The sequence below is a fragment of the Ammospiza caudacuta genome, chromosome 2 (assembly GCF_027887145.1).
Source record: "Ammospiza caudacuta isolate bAmmCau1 chromosome 2, bAmmCau1.pri, whole genome shotgun sequence".
Taxonomy (NCBI): Eukaryota; Metazoa; Chordata; class Aves; order Passeriformes; family Passerellidae; genus Ammospiza; species Ammospiza caudacuta.
Window position 1 is genome coordinate 61339907 of NC_080594.1, and position 23468 is coordinate 61363374.

The 23468-nt window shown below is 38.4% G+C and overlaps 1 protein-coding gene across 2 annotated transcripts in view; it reads left to right on the forward strand.

Annotated features, from left to right (window-relative positions):
- The window catches only part of VWA8 (von Willebrand factor A domain containing 8), a 182609-nt gene extending 159663 nt beyond the window's left edge, over positions 1-22946 (forward strand). For both annotated transcript variants that reach the window (XM_058824855.1, XM_058824856.1), the window contains exons 40-45: positions 2663-2771; positions 7403-7528; positions 9345-9503; positions 17194-17292; positions 18444-18682; positions 21034-22946. In XM_058824855.1, the coding sequence (XP_058680838.1) occupies positions 2663-2771; positions 7403-7528; positions 9345-9503; positions 17194-17292; positions 18444-18682; positions 21034-21142 (841 nt within the window). In that variant the 3' untranslated portion in view covers positions 21143-22946. The remainder of the gene's footprint in view (positions 1-2662; positions 2772-7402; positions 7529-9344; positions 9504-17193; positions 17293-18443; positions 18683-21033) is intronic.
- The last annotated feature ends 522 nt before the right edge of the window (positions 22947-23468 follow it).

The following is a 23468-nucleotide window of genomic DNA, read 5'->3' on the forward strand; positions in this document are numbered from 1 at the left end:
AATTTTCTTTCTTACCTGCATGTGTCAGCTCCCTTACCCTGTTCATTATCACTTAAAGAGATTACTAGCACATGTTCTTTAGCTGTTCTGGGCAAGATATATGGAATGTTTTATTGAATTAAGCCACAGTGTTAAAATGACTGTATGATATGGTAAAGTACAACATAGCTAGATGGAGAAGGAGATGGAGGTAAATATTTATCTTTTTTAAAAGAAATAGATTATATGAAAATTTCTTTGAATTATGATGAATCCAGATTGTATGTTGTTAGGAATTAATCACTTAATAAGTGTCTTTCAAAATGGACCACTTCAAGCAAATTGCTTCTGTTTGAAAGCTTTATAGCCAGATGGTTAGAGCATGGTGCTAAAAATATTGTGGGTTTGATCCCTGTATGGGCCATTCACCTAAGAATTGGACTTGATGATCCTTGTGGGTCACTTCCACCTCAGAATATTCTGTGATTCTCTAATTTGAACTATTAAGTTTCAGCAGCTAATTAACACAAACAACAGGTCTTCTCAGCATGAGTGTAATGTGTGATTACCAGTTACTCTTTCCCAGAATATGCACAGAGATTCATATTTCTTCCACCAACTGAACTCTCAAGTCAATCTCTAGTATGTTATATTAAAAAAAGCATCCCCCCTCTTCAAAATTGCTTCTGAGCTGCTTCATAATAGAAACTATGGATATGTATGGTCTTGGATGCTGTACATCTGTCTGTGCATATGTCCACCTGGCAAGCTTTGATGAGTTTCTACTGCCTATGTGGTGATTTACTAAAACAGAGAAAAGGGGAAATTCCTGGCTACTGCTTCATGCTGTGGGAACAATACAGCTATGCCCTGTAAAATCTGGGTAGCTGTACATGAGGTAACAATTCCTGTCCTGCAAAACCCAAGTGGGCTGGTGTGTACCAGCTGCAAATGTAGCCTATTATGAAACCGCATTTGAATTGGATCATTATTCTGTATCACTTTTATAGTTGTGGGAACTAACAGATAAAAATAGGGAGGTTGTAGTCCTCAGGCTGACAGAAAAAAAAAAGAAAAAGGAAACTGCAGATTTCACTGCTTTGTTTATACAGGATTATCTGGAGAGAAGAAATTTCATATAAAAGTTACTGATGCTTTCCTGGCTAGATAATATTTCTAGTGGTAAATATCTTAAATTGCCCTATTTGACAAAAATGAAATTAACTATTCTGGAATAGATGCAGTATTTTTCATTGTATTTTTTTGAACTATCTTTCACTTTGGATATATGTAGAGTGCAACAAAGTAAAAGGGCGTGTGAGCTTCTTGGTGTCTTTTATAGATCTGATGGTACTGAACTCTGTTGGCAGGATTCATGAAATTAAATGTGCAGCACTGAAAGTTACTTTTTCCTGCCTCTAATGAATAAGAGTTGCCTATAGTGACTATGTGTATGCAAAACGTCAAATAGAAAAGACATCATAATAAAGACAACAAAAAATTGATGTTTGATTTTAATATTATCTTCAAAGGGTTGGTCTAAACAGCAATTCTCAGGTATACTTCATGATCCAGGCAATTAACTTGTGATTGTGTTATAAAAATTTGCCATTAAAAATAAAATTAGCCTGTACATACTTTACTATCCATTTATAGTTCAGTGAAAAACACTGTGTTTTTTAAACACTGTTGAGTGAGATTATGCTGTTATGAAGTGCTTGTTTGAAATGGGCTGGGCACAGAGAGGCCAATATGTTTTAGCTCAGGACTGAACCCAGCCACATGCTGTGGGTGGGGTGGGCAGGTACATGACTGCTGCCTCTCTGAGTGTTTTTGGGTCATGGCAAGTACTGAACAGTGAGCACTCCCAGCATATCTGCTGTTCCCTAGCTCATTCTTCACTGCTGGACCTCCGTAATTACATTCCAATGGTGAATTTCACCTGTTCTGCTAAGCTGTGCTGTTCAAAAAGTGGTACAGAACTTGAAATGGACACATCTTTGCTTATAAAAAAAGCATGTATCTGTTTTCATGGTGCAGGTGTGCTCTCTGCTATGCGCCTCTGGACAGGATAGTGCATGACTCATTTTCTATGGGGGGAGCACGTTTTTGTTAATGTTCATTTAAAACTTCTTTGTTTCAAGGTTTCTTCATTTAATGAAGCACAAAGATAAGTATTTGAAACAGTTACTATTTTTAAGATAAGTATTTGAAACAGTTACTATTTTTAGGTCTTCAAGGACAGATTTTATAGTATTTTCCTTAACCTTTGTGTTGAAGCCGGAATCAGGATATGTTTAAAATACTCCAACAGTGAAGTAATGAACTCGTGATCCTTTTATGTACAGATAGCAACACCTGAGCCAACAAAACCTTTCAAATTTGATCACATTTTTCAGAACCTCTGATTTACTTCTTTAAAGCATATTAGGAGAGAGTGATATATTATTAACTTAAATTGGTTGTAATGTGATAGAGTCCTTGTAGACATTGGTGAACATCTGCCTTATCAAAAATTCACAAGAGCAGCTGCCACTTCTCTGATTCTCTGATTCATCTCTTCTGTGTGCTTGTTGCAGTCTAAATTTCTCTGTTACCAAGTAAATAAACTTTTAGTTTAGTAAGTAAATGGAAGATATGCATGTTCCCTAAACTGTTCTTAGCTCCTTGTTCTTTCCTTTAGATTGAAAGAGATCCAGATGAGTGAATATGATGCATCAACTTACGAAAGGTTCTCTGGAGCAGTCCGACGTCAAGTTCAGTCACTCCGCATCATCTTGGACAATCTGCAGGTAATCTTCAATTCTCTGATAAAGGAACACAGGGAGGTCATTGCATTAGGCCCCAAATACTATCCTGCTAATATCCTGTTAACATCTGGTAGTCATACCTTTGAAGACTAAAAGCAAGTTCAGGTTATAATCAGTTAGGAAGAACAGTTTCATATTTCTGTTTTAAAAGGCAGCCTACATGTGAATCTCAGTGCTCATCTCTACTGTTCTCTAATGTTCCCTTATTCCCATCCCACACCTTACAGAGAGTACTTACTCAGGAGCACAGTTTTGTGACAGAAAATACTATTACACCCTATGAAAAGAATTTGTAAAGGTATGTAGAGCCCAGTCTTTGTCTTTACCTCCAGTCCAAGAGTATTTTTTAGCTGTGAAGTGCAAATGCTATAGATATTAAAAGAGGCACCCACTCCAGGTAGGAGCTTTAGTACATATGCAGCTGAAAACATGAGTTTTTCTTAGGTTTTTTTAACTCTTGGTAATAGAAATAGGCATAGCCTAAATCTCCTAAGTGGAGACTCACCAAAACCACCAGTTTGCCTTTCTTTTGGTAACTGGCGTGGTGGTTGTTCTGATTTTTTTTTATACTAATGTTCATATACAGGGTAAATAAAATTGTAAGTGCATTGTTTCTAGGAGGCATCTGCTAATCTTCAGTGAAAATTAAAGAAAAAGTTAATTACTCCTTATAAGACATATTTGATTATTTCTATTGAGGGCTACTAACCACTATTGTATGTATACCTTAGTTTATTAGTCACTGTGCTGTGTCTTAACAATAAAACTGAAATACAGAAAGAAATCAGTCTGTATGATAAACAGCCTCCTCCTGGACAAAGAAATCCAGTATCCAGTGCCCTGGTATTGCAAGTAAGAAGGGTTATATTTCTTTGCCTTATTTTTACCTTTAAACCTTTGTAGCTACAACAGCATTACTATAATCACATATATACACAAAGAACCATTAGCCAGTTTTATTATGAACGTACCAATTCAGAGAACTCCTCCTGTAATGAACATTTAAGTTGGGCATAATTAGGTAATTCATGCACTTAGTATGGGTTTCAGTTCAGGACACAGACTTTTGGCTTATAAAGACAGGTCTCTGTTGGAAAAGAATTGGATGTAAATCTCAGTTTTGTCTACAACATTTATATCTAGGCAGGTTTTTGGCACACATGCTATTGGAAGCACACTCTGGGTATGAAGTCAATAAGTGAATCTCCAGTTTAAAACATTTTTTTGAGTCTGTCTTATCTGTCCCTTGGAGTCAAAATTCTTATATTCAGGGGTCATGTTAGTCATAATAAAAAAATAACATATTTTAATATAAGGAGGCATAACCTCTTGCTTTTTTCAAAAAGGTCATTTTAATATCAAGGCGAAGTCTTATAAGCTGCAATGTTTTATGAGACTGCTAACTTCCTGCCAAAACCTGTAACAGCTAACCACAAAGTTAGGAAAAGTAATTTATTATGAATAAAACAAATTACTGAATTTGAAAAAGCTAGGCAAAGAATAAGAGCAATAGTGAAAGAAAATTTTTAACTTTATAAATTTTATATAGATTTTGGTAAGGATTTTATTAGAAGATGACCTAGAAAAATGAAGATAAATTATAATAGGAGTTAATCAGTTGCAAAATGCGTTTTGTTAATGAGGAAGCTGAGTACAAACACATTTCATGTGAGTTTTTTGAGAGGGAAAAAAAGTTGTTGAATTCTTCAGCATGGTAATTATCCAGCCCTCAAGAAGAGCTGTGCATCTGTCTCCCATTATTTTCTGTATAGTCCTGTGTACAACCTGAGTTCTCAACTAGAACAGTTTTCTTTCTGTTATGAGTCAGTCATTTCTTATATCTCAAATAAGAAACCAATGACAAAGTTCATTTGCAGTAAAATTTGCAACTCATATTGTCTATGTGTTTTTAACTTTGTGAAAATCCCAAATTACTTTCTCAGTAGAGAATGTATTTGGCTTTTTAAAAATGTTAGAGTTTGCTTTGTTTTAAAATTGTGTTCACATAATCCAAATATGTTGCCCATGTTCATTTAACTTGGATTTTTCCTTTAATATGCGCCTTTTTATTCTTATTTTTGTGGGTTTGTTTAAAATATATTAATTTTATTAAATTTTACCTCCCTAGAATCAAGAGGCTGTGATATGGTTCTAGTTGTCTATGGCTTGCCAAAAGTTAGTAGCAGCAGAAAGAAATTTTTGGAATAGGCAGATCCTTCAAAGTGATACATAAACATAGTCTGAGAATGTAATTTCATTGTTCATTTTGCTTTTTGTAACTTGCTGATCTCTGTCAGCTCTTTGAACAACATTATCAAAACATAATGAGTTTTTGTTTATATTCTGTAGAAGTAGCAAAGCCAGAAGTCCAGGAAATCCTGTCACTGATGGGCTCTTTCTTCTCTCCCCTGAAGCTTGTCTTTCTGAACTCCAAATTCAAAAGGTTGTGGTCAGTCAGTCACTCAGAAAGACCTTCTTTAATGTAAGGTGACTTGCTTTACAGCAAGTACTTCTCTCATTATTGATGATTGCAGAGAGAACTAGGGGCAGCTGTAGCTTCTGAGCACCATTTAGGCCCCTACATTTAAACTGGGCAAACCTGAGTCTGAGTTACTGAGCCTGCTGGGCACTGTCTGATTTAGACCATGTAGGAACAGTCTGGTTATAGCAGCAAGAGTAAAATAGTGGCAGTCCTATAATAAGCGTGGCTTGGAAAGCTGGAAATATGAAAAACCCTGTGCCCTGCCCGTAGTATTTTCATGATTTCAGCAGCTAAGGGAACATTTGTGTAATGTTTTCCCAGAAATAAATGCAGACCACAACTGGCAGTGTTTAATACATCCTCTACCATTACAAGCTACATATTTAGATGTGATAATGTCACATATGCAAATTTTTCTCTGACATTTACAGACAAAGGCATGTAATTATATTATCAAAACAAGGTGTGTGTGTGTTAGTGATGGTTTTCTCTTAAAATTGTAAATTCTTTTAAACTGAAAGGGTTTTTTTGGTGGGACACATAGAGGTCACTGGGAATTCACAGGTGAATGTTACACTACTCTGAAGGCAACAAAGGGATCAGTGATCCTGTGGAAGAAGGGATTTAACTTTCATCCCAGGCATATTTAATGACTGCAGAAATTCCTACTTGGTGGTACAAACAAACTCATGGATGCCCTGCTGCCAGAGTGGCTTAAAGCTCAGTTGACTGCAGCACCATGCAAATGTATCAGAGAACACAATTGGTGAATTCACAACCTCAGAAATCTTTTCAACTTTCCCTTCTGTGATTTACTAAAAGGCTGAGGTTTCCATGTTTTTTGGGAAACATTGTTTTTCCTTCCCATCAGGAAGCATCTGTAAAGCTTTTGATTTTGTTAATCAAAACATTTTTCTGTGGCTTTGTAGTCTTGCTGCCCACTGATTTTCATGGGCAAGGAGTCCATTAATCTTGAGTAATTATAGGCAGTAGTCTGAAGTCCAGAACTCCTTCTCTACACACTGAAACAAAACCTCATACATTTAGTCCAAAGCAAAATCAAAGACTCTCTGAACCTGAAGTCATTACCTGCTTGTACAGAACTATAAAGATTCATCCTTTCAAATCCCAGGCCTGCAGTTTACTGAGGATTTGTAATATAAGACTTCCTGCTCATCAGAGAAGAATTGATTTTCATTCCTGAAAGTCAATGTTTAAGGCAGTTTGAGTCCTGTTGGATATTTGATTTTCCTCCAGTTGCTGACCAGAAATTTGCTGAAAGGGCAAAAGCATTATATGTATACAAATTCAAAATTGTCTTTCCTTGTTGGGCTTATTACTAGAATGAGCAATTTTAACACAAAGATTTAAACAAATTAAATAAATCATAAACCCCATATATACAGACTTTGCTGTCTTTACGGGATCTTATGTATTATAAACCTATTGTGCCTTATGTATGATGAAGCTAACCTTTGAAAACATGCTTAAAGATGTTGCTTATAATATTAAAGCACTTGAGTCTTCAATCTTAACTGCATGCTCTGTGTACAGGAGTTCCATGAATGTTTGAGTTCATGGATTGTAATGTATTTTCATCAAGTCAGGCTGTAGAAAACCAATGTCCTTTCAACTAAAACACAAGAAGTGCTTATTGGACTGTCTCTTGAGTATCACAATTTTAAAAGTAGGTTTTTTTTAATTTGGAATTAGTTTATACTGTTAATACTGTTTTAAAAGCAACCATATACCATTGCCTAAAGTGGATAAAATGGATACTGTTTAGTTTTTTTAAGTCACCCAATGGCTTTTTCTTGTTCTGTGTGGATTGAAAACACCTAACAAATGGTCAGGTTTTGTGTCCCTTCAGTTGTATGTGTATCTGAACAGGCCTTCCACACACATTTTCAGCATATTTGCAAGAGGAAGGGTTAACATTTTTGCAGTTGCCAGTTATACTCCCATAAATGAAACTACTGAAAAAAGACCAGAACAGCTGCGAACACGTTTTTGGATTTCTTTGACTTAGGCCAAAACTATCACATCATTACAAAGAAATGAATGTGTATGTCATGTGCAGTAGGCCTTACATTGTCTGACACACACTCACATCACATCTTTTCTGTTGTAGGCCAAGGGTAAAGAAAGACAATGGCTGAGACACCAAGCTGTTGGAGAGCTGGATGATGCCAAAATCATTGATGGGCTGACTGGAGAAAAAGCCATATATAAACGACGTGGAGAACTTGAGCCACAAGTAAGTGTCCAACAAGAGCCAGGGAAAGGTGAGAAGAACTTAACCAGTTTGCTGATTTCATAGTGACTGTACAGTGCATCTCTTTGGAGTTTGAGTAGGTTATTTGGATGAGAAACTCAGAAAAATATCTCTGGCTTGGGATGTCCCTGGCACAGAGGCAACCACTGGATGGAAAATTTGCTGTACCTCTTCTTATAGTCTTATAGCATAAATATTTCCTGTTGGCCACCCTCAGAAGGGGGACACCAATCTAGGCAGTGCTAAGTTTTGATCCAGTACAACAGTTTTTTTATGTTCTTATTTTGTATTTTGATGATCAGAAGGCAGTTAGAAGAAAAGATTTATTTTGTTTGCTTTTATAGAAAAAAGGAAAATATTTTCTCACTAGCTTAATTTTTGTTAACAAATATGCTGATCCCTTTGGAAGTTTAAAAAAGTGTTTTACAAATGTATGTTCCTTATTCATGGTACAAAAATAATTTCAACTTCCACAGATACGTGGATTCACAAGAATAAAAATTATAATAGAAAAAAAAAGTGTGAGGAAAAGCCATTAAGATATGATAAAGTTGACTGTCCTATAACCTGATTCAGCCATTCCTTAGAAGGCTTTGCAGTTAGATCTGTGTGAGTCAGCAACAGTGAAACCACTTGAATCAGACCAACTAAACCTGGCCAAACTAGTGGGGCTAGTCCATAATATTTAACAGTAATACTTAATGACAGATTGCAATTTTTAAGTGCACTAAGTTGGTCTTGTTAAATGGCTGAGTACAGCATCTCTTTGCATGTCAGCTACCCACATGTGATAAATCCCTGGTATTATTTTTTTATGCTATTTGGTCCTTAGGTTGCTTTGAATGATTTATGTAATTTGCCACTGCTTGTGTGAAAGATCAGTAAGGGAAAAGTGATTGAAACATCAATTCTCATTTTTTCAAAATATATTTACTCAATGTATCAGTTTTAAGGCTATGTAAAAATGATTCATTTAGGGAAAAAATGTAGGATTTAATGGGCCTTCCTTTGTTTCTGGGAGGGCAGAGATGCCACAGTCTATTAAAAAACAAAGTACAGAAATCCCTTACAGGTAAAAGGAACATTTTAGCTATTTGTTTATATTGTGACTGGGATTTTTTTGTCAGGTCATCTTTAATAGCCTCATACTTAAATCCAGACACATCTCATTGCATGCTAAATAAAACACCTCCCTTCAATGTACTGTGCCAAAAATTGTTAGAACAGATGGAATTTGTTTTCAGAAAAAAGGAATGGTTTCGGCATTAGAATGAAGATGGAACTAGTAGTTAATCAGAACAAGATTTCAAACATTTTTGGAATGTTATTAACCTCAGCAGACAAGTTTTTACAGTCATATACAGTCACTGTTAGTACTACATGCCAAGGAAAAGCATTTCCATTATGAAATGGCAGAAAAGAGCAGAAAGAGCTCTTTCTGCCAAATTTGAGAGTTTCTTTACTGAAATAAAATGTTAATAATCAAAACTGAAACAGAAATTTTTTTTCCTGACAAGCATGTGTGGAATGTTTTGAGGTATTTTGTTTCCAGTCATTGAAGGTAAGAGGAAGTAATGAGCTGAGTTATCTGTCAAATAACTGGTTTGAAATAGAAAAATAGTTGGGTTTTTTGTTCTTGGGAAAAAAAAAACTACAACAGCAAAACCAAACAGTGTTTACTGGATAAAATTATATTGATTTGCAAAGTGCCTTGGGTTTCCTTTTGGAATATTTTACTTTTACTGATATTCAGCTTTCCCATTTCTGAGGATTGAGTTCTGTGGTGTTTCCCTGGCAGCCGGGGAGCCCCCAGCAGAAGCCCAAGCGCCTGCGCCTGGTGGTGGATGTTTCGGGCAGCATGTACCGCTTCAACGGCGTGGATGGGCGCCTGGAGCGCTCCATGGAGGCCGTCTGCATGGTCATGGAAGCTTTTGAGAACTATGAGCACAAATTCAAGGTAATTGCAGCTGGGCTGGGAGCTCTGGGGTTATTGCACAGCCTGTGTGCAGCACTGGAAAAAGTGTTTCAGCAGTCAGTCTAGCCAAAGAATATTATTCATTCCTACAAGGAAATAAAGACATTAATCTATTTCTAGCAACCTGAAAAATAATACTAGTGAGAGGGTAGGAAACCTTACACATTTCAACAGGGGAGTATTCAATCTAAGACTTTGATTTAGTGAGATTTGCTGGGGTTTGTTTCTGGTTTTATCTGTTTCTTTGAGAAGAAACACTGGAGCCTACAAAACACATGTAAATATGAGCTTCAGGACATGCAGAGATACAATGTCCTTCCGTCCGCCCCGAGTGCACACATCAGTACTTGGTCATGGGAAGAGACCAGACTTTTTTGTCCCTTCCCTCTTTTAGTTAACTGAAAGCAAGAAATAATTTCTTGTAGTGAAACATACTAGGTTTTATTTAATGGCAGCCTGCAAATGAAATGTAAATAAATTTAATGCTCTTTTTGTCTCAGTAAGCCTAAACAAGGTCTAGACCATGTTTCTTTAGCCATAAAGAAGATAGAAATGGCAGTCTCCAGTTAATTCTGGACATACACTGTGTTTAATGGAAGAATGGAAATGTCCACTACCTTTGCGGAAGAGCATATCAAACATAAGAATTAAAATATATCTGAACAAAACATAAAATCTCCAAAAGAAAGTTAATCGAAATTTAATCCAGATCAATTCAGAACAGGCCTTCACCTTGTTCCTCCAACAACATGATTCTACAGGTTTCTGTGCTTCCATAGAGTCTCATGTACAAAATCAGGCATGTGCTTTTCGAATGTCTTCTAAAGCCTAATCATGCACACTTCTATTTTTCAAGAGAAAAGTATATAAGAGGAGACAGGCGTTAGTTTTTTCCTAAGAAAACAAGGCATGTCCTACAATCTTTTTTGGCAGTAATGCTTTCTTGCCCTTAAACTTTATTAAATGGAGTATGTTGCAGAATTTCAAACAAATTTGAAACTATGGTTTTCCTCCCAAAGTCACATTCCTGAAAACATAATGAAGATATGCTGGATAGAGAGTGATGCTATGTAATCCTGCTGGAGGAAAATGCTGTAACCATAAGCTTCTACCTTAGCCCAGAGAAGCCACATAGGAACTAAAATGTAATTTAGAAAATAATTGGAAATCAGGGCTTTATTGCTTCTGCTGTTCATGTATCTCCTGCTCACTGATAATAGAAAAGTTAAAGACAAATATTTACAGTGACAGTGCAATTATGCAGCATGATTTGTGTAACTTGGTAAATCAGGCATATCTGAGCAACACAGATATGAGTATGGCAAAATGCAGGATCATCCACACAGAAAAGTAGTGGACACAAGTATAAATATCATATACTGTGGTGTAGTCAACATGGTTTTGTAAAGGGAAGTAAGGCATCTGTGTGCGAGACAAGCAAGGTTGGTTGGTTGGTTGGTTGGTAGGTTGGTAGAGTCTCCTTATCCAAAAGCAATTGACAAAGTCCCTTGCAGAGGCTTTTGGGGATAAAAGAGAAATCTCTTAGATAAAGAAAATACTGCTAAAAATACAAGAATCAGCCTAGGTGGTCATTTTTTAGTGGTGGAGTTGTGGTGGGATCTGTGCCAGCACCCATGCTGTTCTGTTGTTCTGTATATACGAGTGATCTGTTAATGGGGATGAGAAGGTGACAAAAGTTGCTAATTATATGAAGTTATTTAAGAAAGTAACAAGGGAAATCCAGCTACGAGCAGTAGGATAGGGACCTAGCCATAAATGGTGACTGGGAAGTAAAATGGTAGGTGACATTTAGTGATTTTCAATGTAAAGTACTGCAGGTGGAAGAAAATAGTTTTGATCTTAAATACAGAGGGAGAAAGTCTCAGCTTTCTGTTAGTCCTCACTCCCAGCTATAGACTGGTACCCAACAAAGATGTCTTGTAATTATGTTGTGTGATTCTTTGAACACTCCATTCTCACCAGCTGTCAAAAAAGCTAATGGAATGTTCTAAACTATTACTAGGAGAAGAGAGAAGAAAGGAAAATGCATGATAATGTTGCTACAAGTATCCATAGTGCATTCACTTTAGGAGTAATGTGTGCAATTTTGCTCGCCCATCTCAAAAAAGTTCTTGTAGAGATGAAAAAGAAAAGAGGGTAACAAAGATTGCAAAGGGTGTGGAAGTGTCCCTGTACAAGGAATGACTAAATAACTAAGCAAGTTACTTAGTAAGAATAGCTCAGTATGGAAGAGATAAAAAATCAAGAAACTGATAAAGCCTTGATTAAAACAGAAATGCTGACCATTTTCTGTTCATTCTGCTCTTATTTTGAGCAATAAATTATTTTTCGTTCACACATCTGAGGAAGATGGCTTAGAAAGGGATAACACTGGAGAAGGATGTAACACAATGGCAGATAGCCATTTGTCCTTATTTCCAGTGCAGCTCTGAAGTTGAGAACCCAGAACCTTCAAGTGCATGCTAAAGGAATGACATGTAGAACTTGACATGCAGCCAGGACACTGTGGAGAATTAGTTAAGATCATTACAAACTCACTTCAGTTCTGTGATTTTAAAATCTATGGGTCAGGCTTCAGAGAGCAGGAGAGGCAGTGATTTTTTCAAAATATCACTGACTCTCTTCTGTTCAACTCTTGACACTTTGCATGACGCTGCTGATTTCTCTCAGGAGAAAGCTGAAGGTTTGGTATGTCTGCAAAAGTAGCATACATTTCTCATCTCTAAGAGAGGAACCATTTGAAAAAGAAGAACACACAACTCTGTAGTGTTCAATTAAAAATCTGCAATATATCACTTTTTTTCTTTCTTCCTTTTCCTTATTCTCTTCTTCCCTGTTTTTATAAAAATAGACTTTTTTGCCCTTCAGATATGCCTGCTGTTATCTGTTCCTGTTGTAGCTCCATCTGCACGGCTCACAACAACATATGCTGCAGATTTGAGGGTTATCTTGTAAAACGTGTTGAACCAAGGGGATCATCTAGCTTGTTAAGCAAAGGGGATTTACATAGTAGACTTCTCTTCAGCTATCTAACTGCAGTGCAGACTTTGGAAAGCAATTCCTGACTTTTGCTCAGGATGACCTTTCTGATGGTGCTTGGTTTACTTCTCTGCTACATACAGTTTTGAATTAATCAGATGGGCTTTTTCATGGCTGTTTTATCCTACCCAGCTGAGCTTTCCTCATGGGTGGTACCCCTTGGTATCAAGAATGATGTTGATTTTCTGATGATCTTAACAGCACTGAGTGAAGGTAGAAAATAGTTTCTTCTTGCCTTCTTATACAGAATAGCTGAGTATTGGGTATGTGACTGCACCAAGCAGGTAATGAAGTTACCATTTATAAAGTCAGACAAGTGCAGCAGGTATTTTTCAGCTTTTTATGCTCATGGGGGCATCCTCCCTACTTCCATTTCCCATAAGTGCAGGTAGTGAATCATTCCTTGTCAAGGGGAAAACAGGAGGCCTATCATCTGAACATCCCATTTTAGGTGCCAGTTGTTTGACAATGCACAGAAGTTCTCTTTTTTTGTCTGAGGTAGTACTATGTCTGTCACAAACTGTATGTTTTTATATCATTCCCAGTTACTGTGATTTGCACACATAATGGCAGATTGAGGAGGCATGTCCAGTAAATTATCCAACAGCAATTTTATGAAGCCTTAAAACTATTGTGACTCAGTAAATAGCATATTATGTAACTGTTAGGAAAAGCCTGAATTGTTATTTATAGCTATATTAAAGGGATATTGAAGATTTTATATGCCTCTTTTAGCATTCTGTGTTTGTAAAATTTACTGTGGAGGCAGCATTGCTAATTCAGGAAAAGAAGAAATGGTTCGCATGTTTGGCAGAATAGTTTATTTTAAATAATAAACAAAAGGTTTAAAATAAATTCAGAAAAATAGAATGTTCGGTGTTGTCCAAAGAAGAGATGAATTTATAAAGATCTAGCCCTCCAGCAGAGTCTAATTCACACTGCCTTTTACATTCAGCACACATCTTCTTTCAGCTTTTTAAATGCCTTCAGAAATTAAACCTTTTGGCATGGCAGCTGCAGAAGACAAAGTCTTCCATTTTACCCATTTTAGGCAGCAGCAACCATCCATTCAGTGCAAAATGTGGCAGTGGAACAGAGATTGCATTAACCATTTCCTATGGAAAGAAACCAACAAAATGATGCTATTTCGAGATGCATGTTTACATGTTGTGTACCCTGAATAGAGCAGTCCTTGTCAGAGTGTACCTGAGGCTATTGGAAAACAAGCTCTGGTGTACCACAATAATATATTATTTCAATTAAGCTGCACTATGGCAAATGTACTTTGCTTCTGGATTTGTCCTGAGAGCCTTTGCTTGCAATTTGGTAAAAGAAAACCGAAGTAATTTTCAAGTAAGATTGTATCACAGGTTTTCTCTCACTGTAACTCCTTCCACATAAATTCTCCTTAGGGAATTTATGGGGAAAAAGCATTAGATTTGATCCCTGCTTTTCAAAGGCCCTTCTTCTGTGCTTGTCTTTAGCTACTGTAAAGGAAGGAAACTGGTTTTGACAAAGTCTGCATGTGCCTGCATGTGTTGGGGTTGCAAGTTGACCAGGACTGAGGAGCTGTTTGCAGCTTTTCTTTACAATGAGTGCACCAAGGAAATACGAAATCACTAAGGGTTCATTTACTAGAACACAGATCAGGAGGAGGTAATAATTTCCTGCAGGAGAGATTTTATTTCTTTGCCATTTCAGAGTGAGCTTCTTTGCTCCAGTTTTGCTCCTCTCCCAAACTCTGTTTTCCTAAATTGTGACAGATTCCATACATTCCCCTGGGCAAACATTTCTGTTTTGTCACCTCTAAAACTTTGCTGTGAGCCTCCCCCCTCCCAGGGAGTGTCTCCCAGCCTGCAGTCTTAGGTTGATTTAAGTCAATCCAAGTCAGTGCAGTTACATTCCCTTGCTGTGAACTCATCCAGCCTCACAGTTTGGGGAGCTGATCTTCCCAAAACCAAACTCACACTCATTAGATTTTGGCTACTCCTGGTCCTTGACTTGGCTTCCAGAGGGATCAGTGGACCATGAGGACCAGCGCATGGGGGCTGTTGACCACAGCTCCTCTTTTCCCCAGCGCAGCAGGATCTCACTCTGTTCAGGAGGCCCTACTTGACCCAGAATGCAGCAGTCAGGATGAATCAAATAGCCACTTCTTCCCTGCTGCCTCACCAAACCTTTTTAAATCACAAATAGCATAGTAAGCTGTCAGCAAAGAAACAAGGAAACTGATAACATCTGCTAAAGATAAGCACACGTATCGTATCGGGTGCATGCATGGGCACACACAAAGAATAATAAGCAGCTCTCTGAGCAGGGAGCAGACAGGACATGATGTTCCCAGGTGGATGCCTTTCCATAGCTGCAATAGTTTGTTCAGATCATTTCAGCCTCGCCTTGCCTGTAACCAGGTTGTCTGTTCCCGCCTTGTGCAAGAATGTGGAAGGGGCCCTGCTGTAAGGTCAACATCTAAGGTTTCATCAGGAGATACAGCAATTCCCCTTACACAGACTGTCACACTGAGTTTAAACTCAGACTGTTTGAGATGAAAGCTTGGTCTGTTACTGATGTTATGTCAAGAACCACAATGATATTCCCAAACAGCAAAGTTTGGCTTATTCCCATGAACTCAGTATGGCAGAGCTGACACAAGGACAGCCAGTGGGAGACATCCAGGAAGCCAGGAAGGAGCCCTCTATGAAGGGATCAGCCTTTTTACACAGGAGAATGGCAGCATTTTGCTTTACATAGTTAATGTGGTGATTTAAAAGTGATCCCGAATGCAAAACTGCTCAGCAGAGGATGTGCAAGGTTTCATAATTAAGAGCCTACCCTGAAGATGTGTGGGCTTTTGTAACATTGCATAAGAACCATGAACACTTTATATTTTCTGCTCCATTAAACCTCTGCTTTATTTAGTTCCTCTGATTTGAATAGTCTCTAATTTTTAAAACACAACTCATGCACACATTCCCCGTTTGTGGTTCAGATTTTATTAAAAAGGATATATTCCTGTTTTATTTAGGAAGTATGTTGAATGTAACCCCAACATTATTCTCAAAATTTGTATATTTTCTTTTGCCATGTCTTCATATCCATAAAGAGAGAGTCTGAAGCATTATTGGAGATAAGAAATAGGTTTTGAAGAGAAAGCATGTGGCAGACAGCAAGCTTTAGGTGAGGCTTGGTAGCAAATACTAGGCATGTAAGAGTTGAGGAGAGCAGAAATGGGAAAAGCCAACAGAGCAGAAAGAAATGGGATTGTGTGGGGACTAGATTATATAAAGATTTCCTAGGGGAAGGAGGTCTGGTTTACATGGGCCTGTCATAAAATGGTCTGACCTTGGGTGAAATAATCTGCAGTATGTGGTACATTTGCTCTTTAACAGAGCAAGGTGTCACCTTTAAAAGTGTTGTTCCAGCTGCTCTAGCTTTCTTTTGATACATTTTTAAGCAAGTTAGTGATGCGGAAACAAAAAGAGCTTTGTCTGTAAAGACTGCCATTTCTCCTCTCTCTAGGACCTGACTTATACCAAATAAAGTGTCTTTCAATAGGAAAGAAAAGACAGAAAAACTATGAGGAATAGACCTGCCTTTTACCAAATGATTATGTGGGAATTAGGGATGGTGAACCCAGCAGGAACCTGTAACAGTACTTGAAAAAAAAAAACCAGAAAGGTAAAATACTGCATCAGAGCTCCCTGTCAGGCAGGGGGGAATACAGGCATGTTCATGTTGAGGAATTGCCAGCTCAGGTCTCTCTGGGCTCAGATTCTGTACACTGTGCTCTCTTGCTTGGTGTAGGCAACTCTTAAATCTGTTTTTGTCCTGCTCATGAATTCTCCCCGGGGTGGCTGCCACATCCACAACACAAAGGGCAGGTCAGGACCTTGCCATAACTCAGCTTGTCTTGGTTTTCATGTAACAACAATGAAGCTCTCACATGAAACAGAGGCCTTTGCAATATTGCTTTATTTGTTCACCAGGATATTTGAACTATTGTGGTTCTACATGTCAGTTTTGCAGCATCTCACAGGAGAATGATGTGCACACCATCTCCTTTGAAAACAGACAGGGGCTCTTGGAATTCACTTCTCCACATACTTTCAGCAATGGCTTTGATCTGTTATGCACAAAAATAAGGAGTGCTGATTTTCAAGAAAGGAGATTTGTAATACTTTTTTTTTCAGAGCAGAATGGGGTCACCAAAAAGATTCATCAAACATAGGGGCTACTCTCAAACAATGTGCTTCTTGTTTGTAAGACTCAAGAGGATGAAAATTGCTGCTTTAAAAGAAATACGTGGACAATATGAGAGGGCAAGGTCTTGATCTTACACATCACCATTCTGCAGTTGGTGGGATGATGTGAAAAACAGATCATGGAAATAAGGAACTGTTCCTTAATTTCATTATTTGGCAATTCTTTCCTATCTTTTCATGTCAGTGAGAAATTGCAAGTAGTTCCCTTAAACAGCTCATAGACAGAAACAGGGAACAGTACTTGGGGTCTTCTGTTGAAAATTGCAAATTGTCTTTGATCTGTCCTATGTCATTATGAGCCAAGGGCCACTTGTGACTAACAGGTGACTGATGATGTTTCTTTCTTGTAGTACGACATCGTTGGACATTCGGGAGATGGCTTCAACATCGCCTTGGTTGGGAGTGACAAAGTTCCCAAGAACAATAAGCAAAGATTAGAGATTCTTAAGGTAAAAGTGATGCTGTTAATTAAAGATTTTATGACTGCAAAGATAAAATTGTAGGCAGGTCACAGAATACAAAACATGAGGATAGTAAAATAAAGACAAGAAAGCAAAAATCTGTGTATTTCCTTAAATGTAACAGGACCTTACAGAGACATGGCAGAAAACAAATTGTGCCAAAATAGTAGAAGTTGGGTATGCCTTATTCTGGACTTCTACGCCCTAAATGTGTCATTTTGACTTCCTGTCAAAGGACAGGGGAAGTTCCAGAGATTATATGGTGATATAGATAGCTCTGCCCAAATCATGTGGTATTATTAGAGCACAAGTGACTCATTCAAAACTGCAGAGGGATCCCAGGTCAGTGATTTAGCGTGGTACCTTCGAAAAGTAATGCATCACAGTAGCATTGGGAAAATGTGTCAGTGCTAAATTGGACACATGCTAAATCACAATGGCAGAGTGTATTCACCAAAATTTTTCAATAGTAGGATGAAGAAAAATTAAGCGTATTGTAGGTTTATGTGGTTGGCAGCTTGATAGGCTGGAAGCATGTATCTGAGCTTCCTTCAAAAACTGTTTTTGAAATATCTCCTTTGATTAGAAGAATCTGATTTAGTAACATCTAAAATTCCTGGCCTTCTACATAGGTAACAGCTTCATTGATGAATATGGTGTATTTGTTTTGTAACAGCTCAAACAAAATGTTTTATCATTTTTAAATGTGACTACCACTGTCAGGAATCAGATATTTGATAATAACTAAGACACTACTAGGATTTGGAAGTCTAGTGCAAATTGGGAGCATGCAGGAACTGTTTGCAGCATTAGGAACCTGTTTTCTTCTTAAAATACATAGGAATGTATTTACTCAAACTGCAGCTGACCAAAGTATTTTACCTTTCCTAAGGCCCAGTCTGTGTGGGTTTTGATTGTTTGACCAACTGGCATTTTTACGAAGTACTGCCTGTCTTAAAATATGACATATTATGTACAAAAAGCTGCATCTTCTTTTCTATCTGGAGCACTGTATGCATTTCTGATGGATCTCCTAATACAGCAGCACTGAATATTGACTCCCTCCTGTGCTAGCTGAAATGAATGCTTGTTCCTAAAGTCACCTGACGTGTTCCCACGTGGTTATGCTGTGCACACAGACCATGCATGCCCACGCCCAGTTCTGCATGAGTGGAGACCATACCTTGGAAGGGACAGAACACGCCATTCGGGAAATCGCCAAGGAGGAGGCGGACGAGTATTTTGTTATCGTCCTAAGTGACGCAAACCTGGAGCGTTACGGGATCCCACCCGCGAGGTTCGCACAGGTCTTGACCACCAACACTCAAGTCAATGCTTTCGCCATATTCATAGGATCCTTGGGAGACCAGGCAGATAGGTAAGTGTTTGGTTTATGCCTAGTGCTGTTTGCTTTCATTCAGCATTAATCTCAATTAATGAGATTAATCTCAATTAATCTCTTTTATTGCAGTGAGTTGCCCATGCTTTTGTTCTGCGCCGAGGTTTTGGTCAAAGTATCATAAAATCATAGAATGGTTTGGTTGGAAGGGATCTTCGAACTATAATATATTATACCTTCCAACTCTAATATATATACCTTCCAAATATAATCTATTTCAACCCTCCTGCCATGAGCAGGGACATCTTTCACAACTCTGGATGACCTGCGCCAGTGCATCATCGCTCTCATTGTAAAAATTTCTTCCACATCTCCAGTCTAAATCCAGTCTATATCTACCCTCTTCCAGTTTAACACCTTATCCTGTCATTACAGGCTCCGGTAAAAACTCTTACTATGTCCTTATGAGCCCCTTTTATTTATTGAAAGGCCTCAATAAGGTCTCCCTGGACTTTCCTCTTCAGGCTGAACAACCCCAACTCTCTCAGCCTGTCTCATAGCAGAGATGTTCCATCCTGCTGACCATTTTTGTGGCTCTTCTCTGGTCCCACTCCAACAGATCCATGTCTTTCCTGTGCTGAGGACCATGTAGCTGTACACAGCACTCCAGGTGGGGGTCTCAGTCTCCTCCCTGCTAGCTGTGCTGCTTTTGATGAAAGAAAGCCAGGGTACAGCTGGCTTTCTGGGCTGCCAATGCACATTGACAGGTCACATCTGAGTTTTCACGCATTTTTTTTACTATTTTCGTTATTAATGTACTGGAGAGAAGCTGTAGCTCCTGAGTTGTGGCAGGGAGGAGACTGGCTTGTGGATCCTGCAGATCCCTTATAGCCAACAAGTTCAGAGCATCCTGTGCATCCAAAGGGAGCAGCTGATGCCATCCTCCTGCTGCTGGATGTGCACTATACCCTTATGTAATGTCACCATGTAATCATAATAGTGCCTTTGTTATTGCCCAGTATATGGTTCCAGTGTGTGTAGGCCTAAGAAAAGAGATTAAAACAAAAAATGCTGGACTTAATTTGTCTTCCAAACAGCCAAAGGTTTGACTCAGATACACCCCTTGTGTTAGAAACATAAATTCTTTGGAGTGTCTGAGACAATAAGCCTGGGTTTAGTTCTACTACATAATTTCACTTTAAAATGTTTGGGCACAAGGGGAAAAAAAAGAAATTCTGTCCCAAGTGTTTGTTCATGTTCAACATCCACTGAGGACCAGTACCTGCAGCAAAGAGCTGGTATAGCCACAAATACCAACAGTGTATTTTCTGTTTGAGTTTTCAACTAGAGGAGAATGAGAGAAATCTGAAAGGGAGTTGGCCCTCAGTGGATAACTTTAAGCAGCAAAGTGCTGAAAGATATACAACTGCACAGACACCATGAGTTTTGGCTGCAGGTCTGTAGATCAGAGCTGTGTTAATCAAAACAGAATCAATTCTGAAATATTATAATTACAGAAAGTCCATTTACTTTTGATAGGAATTTTTAAAAGAAAAAAATAGTTTTTGATGTTGTCCTGCTATGTAAGAGATCTTATAATGGCCTAGTTCACTGGGTATGGAAAATGCACACAGTGCTGTCACTGAAATGCATTTCTATGTATGTGGAAGTGCAGAATTAGACAAAGCCTTCCTGTAACTGCTGTGGGGGAAGGAAAAGAGAATTCTCTTTTGCAGATTTTTTTTAAACTAATTTTAAAAGTGAGATTTTACTCACTTTTACTCACTTGGAGAAATAGTATAGAGCAAAATCTCCTGTAAAAAGCACAGAAAAAATAAACCCCAAGCCTGCTAACTGGACATGAGGGAGATGGGATTTGTGACATGCATCTAGTTTGACTTTTAAGGGTGGGTTAAGCTCTGAGTAAAAACAAGTCAGGTTAATATTGGCAGAAGAATACATTTCCATGTAATCTGCAGTGATGTCTAAGAAATATAAAGAGCACAGTTACAATCATTGGACTTGTTGAAAGAGCTGTGAAAGAGCTGTGGGTTCATGGTAGTCGATTTTCAATAAGTCTTCATTTCCAGTGCAAATCTGTAGCTGTCCTCAGCAAACCAATTGTGGTGGTGCCTCATGGGATCACTGGTACCTTGATCAAAGTGGAGTTCTGGCATGTCAGAAAGAGGACGTGGATAGAAAGCTCTGGAAACACTCTTGTTTGTGTTGCTGAAAGGAACTCTGTGCCCTAGCTGCTCTCAATGTTTCTCCCTCTGTTGCTTTCCCAAACCTTTAATTGTATGGTGACAGCAATGTGAAGAATGCTGTCTTGTGGTAGGGGAGATAATTTGAGGTGTTAATTGTGTTTTGTCCCTCATTCTGCTCCCTAGGCTGCAGAGGACACTGCCAGCAGGTCGGTCTTTCATTGCCATGGATACCAAAGAGATCCCTCAGATTTTGCAGCAGATCTTCACATCTACCCTGTTGTCAAGTGCCTAAGCATCACTGGCGTCACCAGGTGTGAACTCAAAGAGGAAACCCACTCCTGCTGGAGGTACAAACCCTGAAGTTGAGGATAAACACAATTATTAAGAAAATACATACCCTTCTTTAATCAGCCAAGCAACCATAATCTACATGACAGCCAGGCTGTAAATTTTCCCCCAGAATCTCTCAAGCAACTCAGCACATTCAAAGGGCTGCAGCAGGGCAGAGGATGGCGACAGAATGGATGTTTTTCCAGAGGGACAAACAAACAAAGGACAGTCTGTGATCATTCCTCTGCCTGCCGTGCTGCCAGCATGGAATCATCTCATCCTGTTTCATTAAACACAGTTCACTGGGATTTGGTAATCCTGTGCAAGGCAGATCCAGGCAATCTGTGTCAGTGTTTCATGTGCATATGTTTGAATGGGTGGTTAACTCCATCTCTGATTTAAACAGGGCTGCTCTTGCCAGGCAGGAAATCCTTCCTTCCTCTCCTGTTGCTTTCTTGTCTTGATGGGCATCGAGGCTTCACCCCGAGGCTGGGAACAATGGAGCAGTTTGGAAACACTGACCATCACATGTAAACATTCGTTATCTGATCAGGCACCATGCTCTGAGTTGTCAGAGCCAGAGAAAGTGGCTGTTAAGAAGTAAAAGAAAACAAAAATAAATTGGTTCAGTTCTGCCTGTGAAAAGTAAGGGGAAAGGATCAGAACACTCTTAAGAACCCAAGAGGCAGCGTTTCCAAGAAGGACACTTTGCACAACTCCTTTGCACAGCTGATGATGCTGCACCCACTGCAGTGTTACAGAGTCCCTGAGATGGCCTCAGCACATGGGGGTGACTCTTCAATCAGGAGACAAAAAGGTTACTAGAGCTTTGCTAGAGCATGTTCACCATCTGTTTTTCTTGGGTCATTTGAAGGTTAAACTGGAGGAGAGATTTAGGCATGAAAAAATGAGTTATTTTTTGTAAAGGAAGAGGGAAAAGTATATCTGTGTTAGAATGTATTTAATATCCAAGTTAGTTATAAAGACTTACTTTGTGATTCAATCAGTTTGGTTTGTCCCATGAGGTGATAATTCCTCTTTATCTACTAAAGAAGAGCTATTTTGTAGTTCTTTGGGAACAGTGGAATACTCAATGAATTGAATGTATGATTTAATTAAGCTGGTGTGGGGGATGTACATCATAACTGATACTAATTACAGAGTAACTGAATAAAAGAACATTCAGGAAGAGTGCTTATAAAAATCTGAAGGAGGAATTGCAATTCTTTTAATTTTTCTCTTAGTCCTGCAGTTGATCAAGCTGCACTTTGAGCAGTATCTTTAGAAGGGAGGAGGCAAATTAATTTGGTCTCACTGAATACAACCATGGGTGTTTTAAAAGGCCCAGCTTATGGTGGTCATTCTCTAGTCCATCAATCCTACAGCAAAAATCTTCACCAGAGCATCAAAAATGTCCATTGTTTAGGATGAATTTTGAAGCCTGGTCAGCTTTCAAACTCTTCATGACAAGAGGGGACGGAAGACATTTTTCAAAGTCTTGTTAGCATTGTTATGATAACTATATATGTGAAAACAAAGAGATTGAAGATGCAGTTCCTGCTTGGAATTGGGAGGAGAAGGTTGAAAAGGTTATCCCTGGAGGGACAAATGCACATGTATGCACATGCACACAGATGCTGCTACTAAGGGGAAGTGTGCTTCAAAATAAAAATATCTTGGTCCTGTAAACAAATAACGAGATACTAAATGCAATAAATAATTGAAATATTGGTAAGGCTTTTAATAAATGTGTGTTTAGATGGAAATTTCTTTAGCACATCTGCCTTTATTGTCAGAGTCCTGAAAAAAAGAACCTTTTTCTTGCAGTTAATTAGCAGATGCACTGTACACTTTCTACATTACTTGTGTGGATAAAATTTTTCACCTCAGATTTAAATGCAGTAAAATACTGTTATCTTTATCATTAAAAAAAAAAAACTATTTAAAGGAAAAACTATGATAAATCCAGTTTTTAATCTTTTGTTTGATTATGCCTCTAAACTACACTTCATGTATAAGTATCATTTACAGTTACCTTTCATTAAGTTACATCATTTACAGTTACCTTTCTGTAGTGTTTGGTTTTATCTTTGTTCCAGGAGATATCTGTTGAGTTCCAGTTCTTGTTCCTTGGGCCCATAGGATACACCCATGTCCAGGGCCAGGCATGGCCATGAGTGTGGGTGGGAGTGGGTGGTCGTTCTAAACCTGTCCTCTTTCAGTTCCAGGCCATTCCCCCTTGTCCTGTTGCTACATGCCCTTGTAAAATGTCCCTCTTCAGCTCTCCT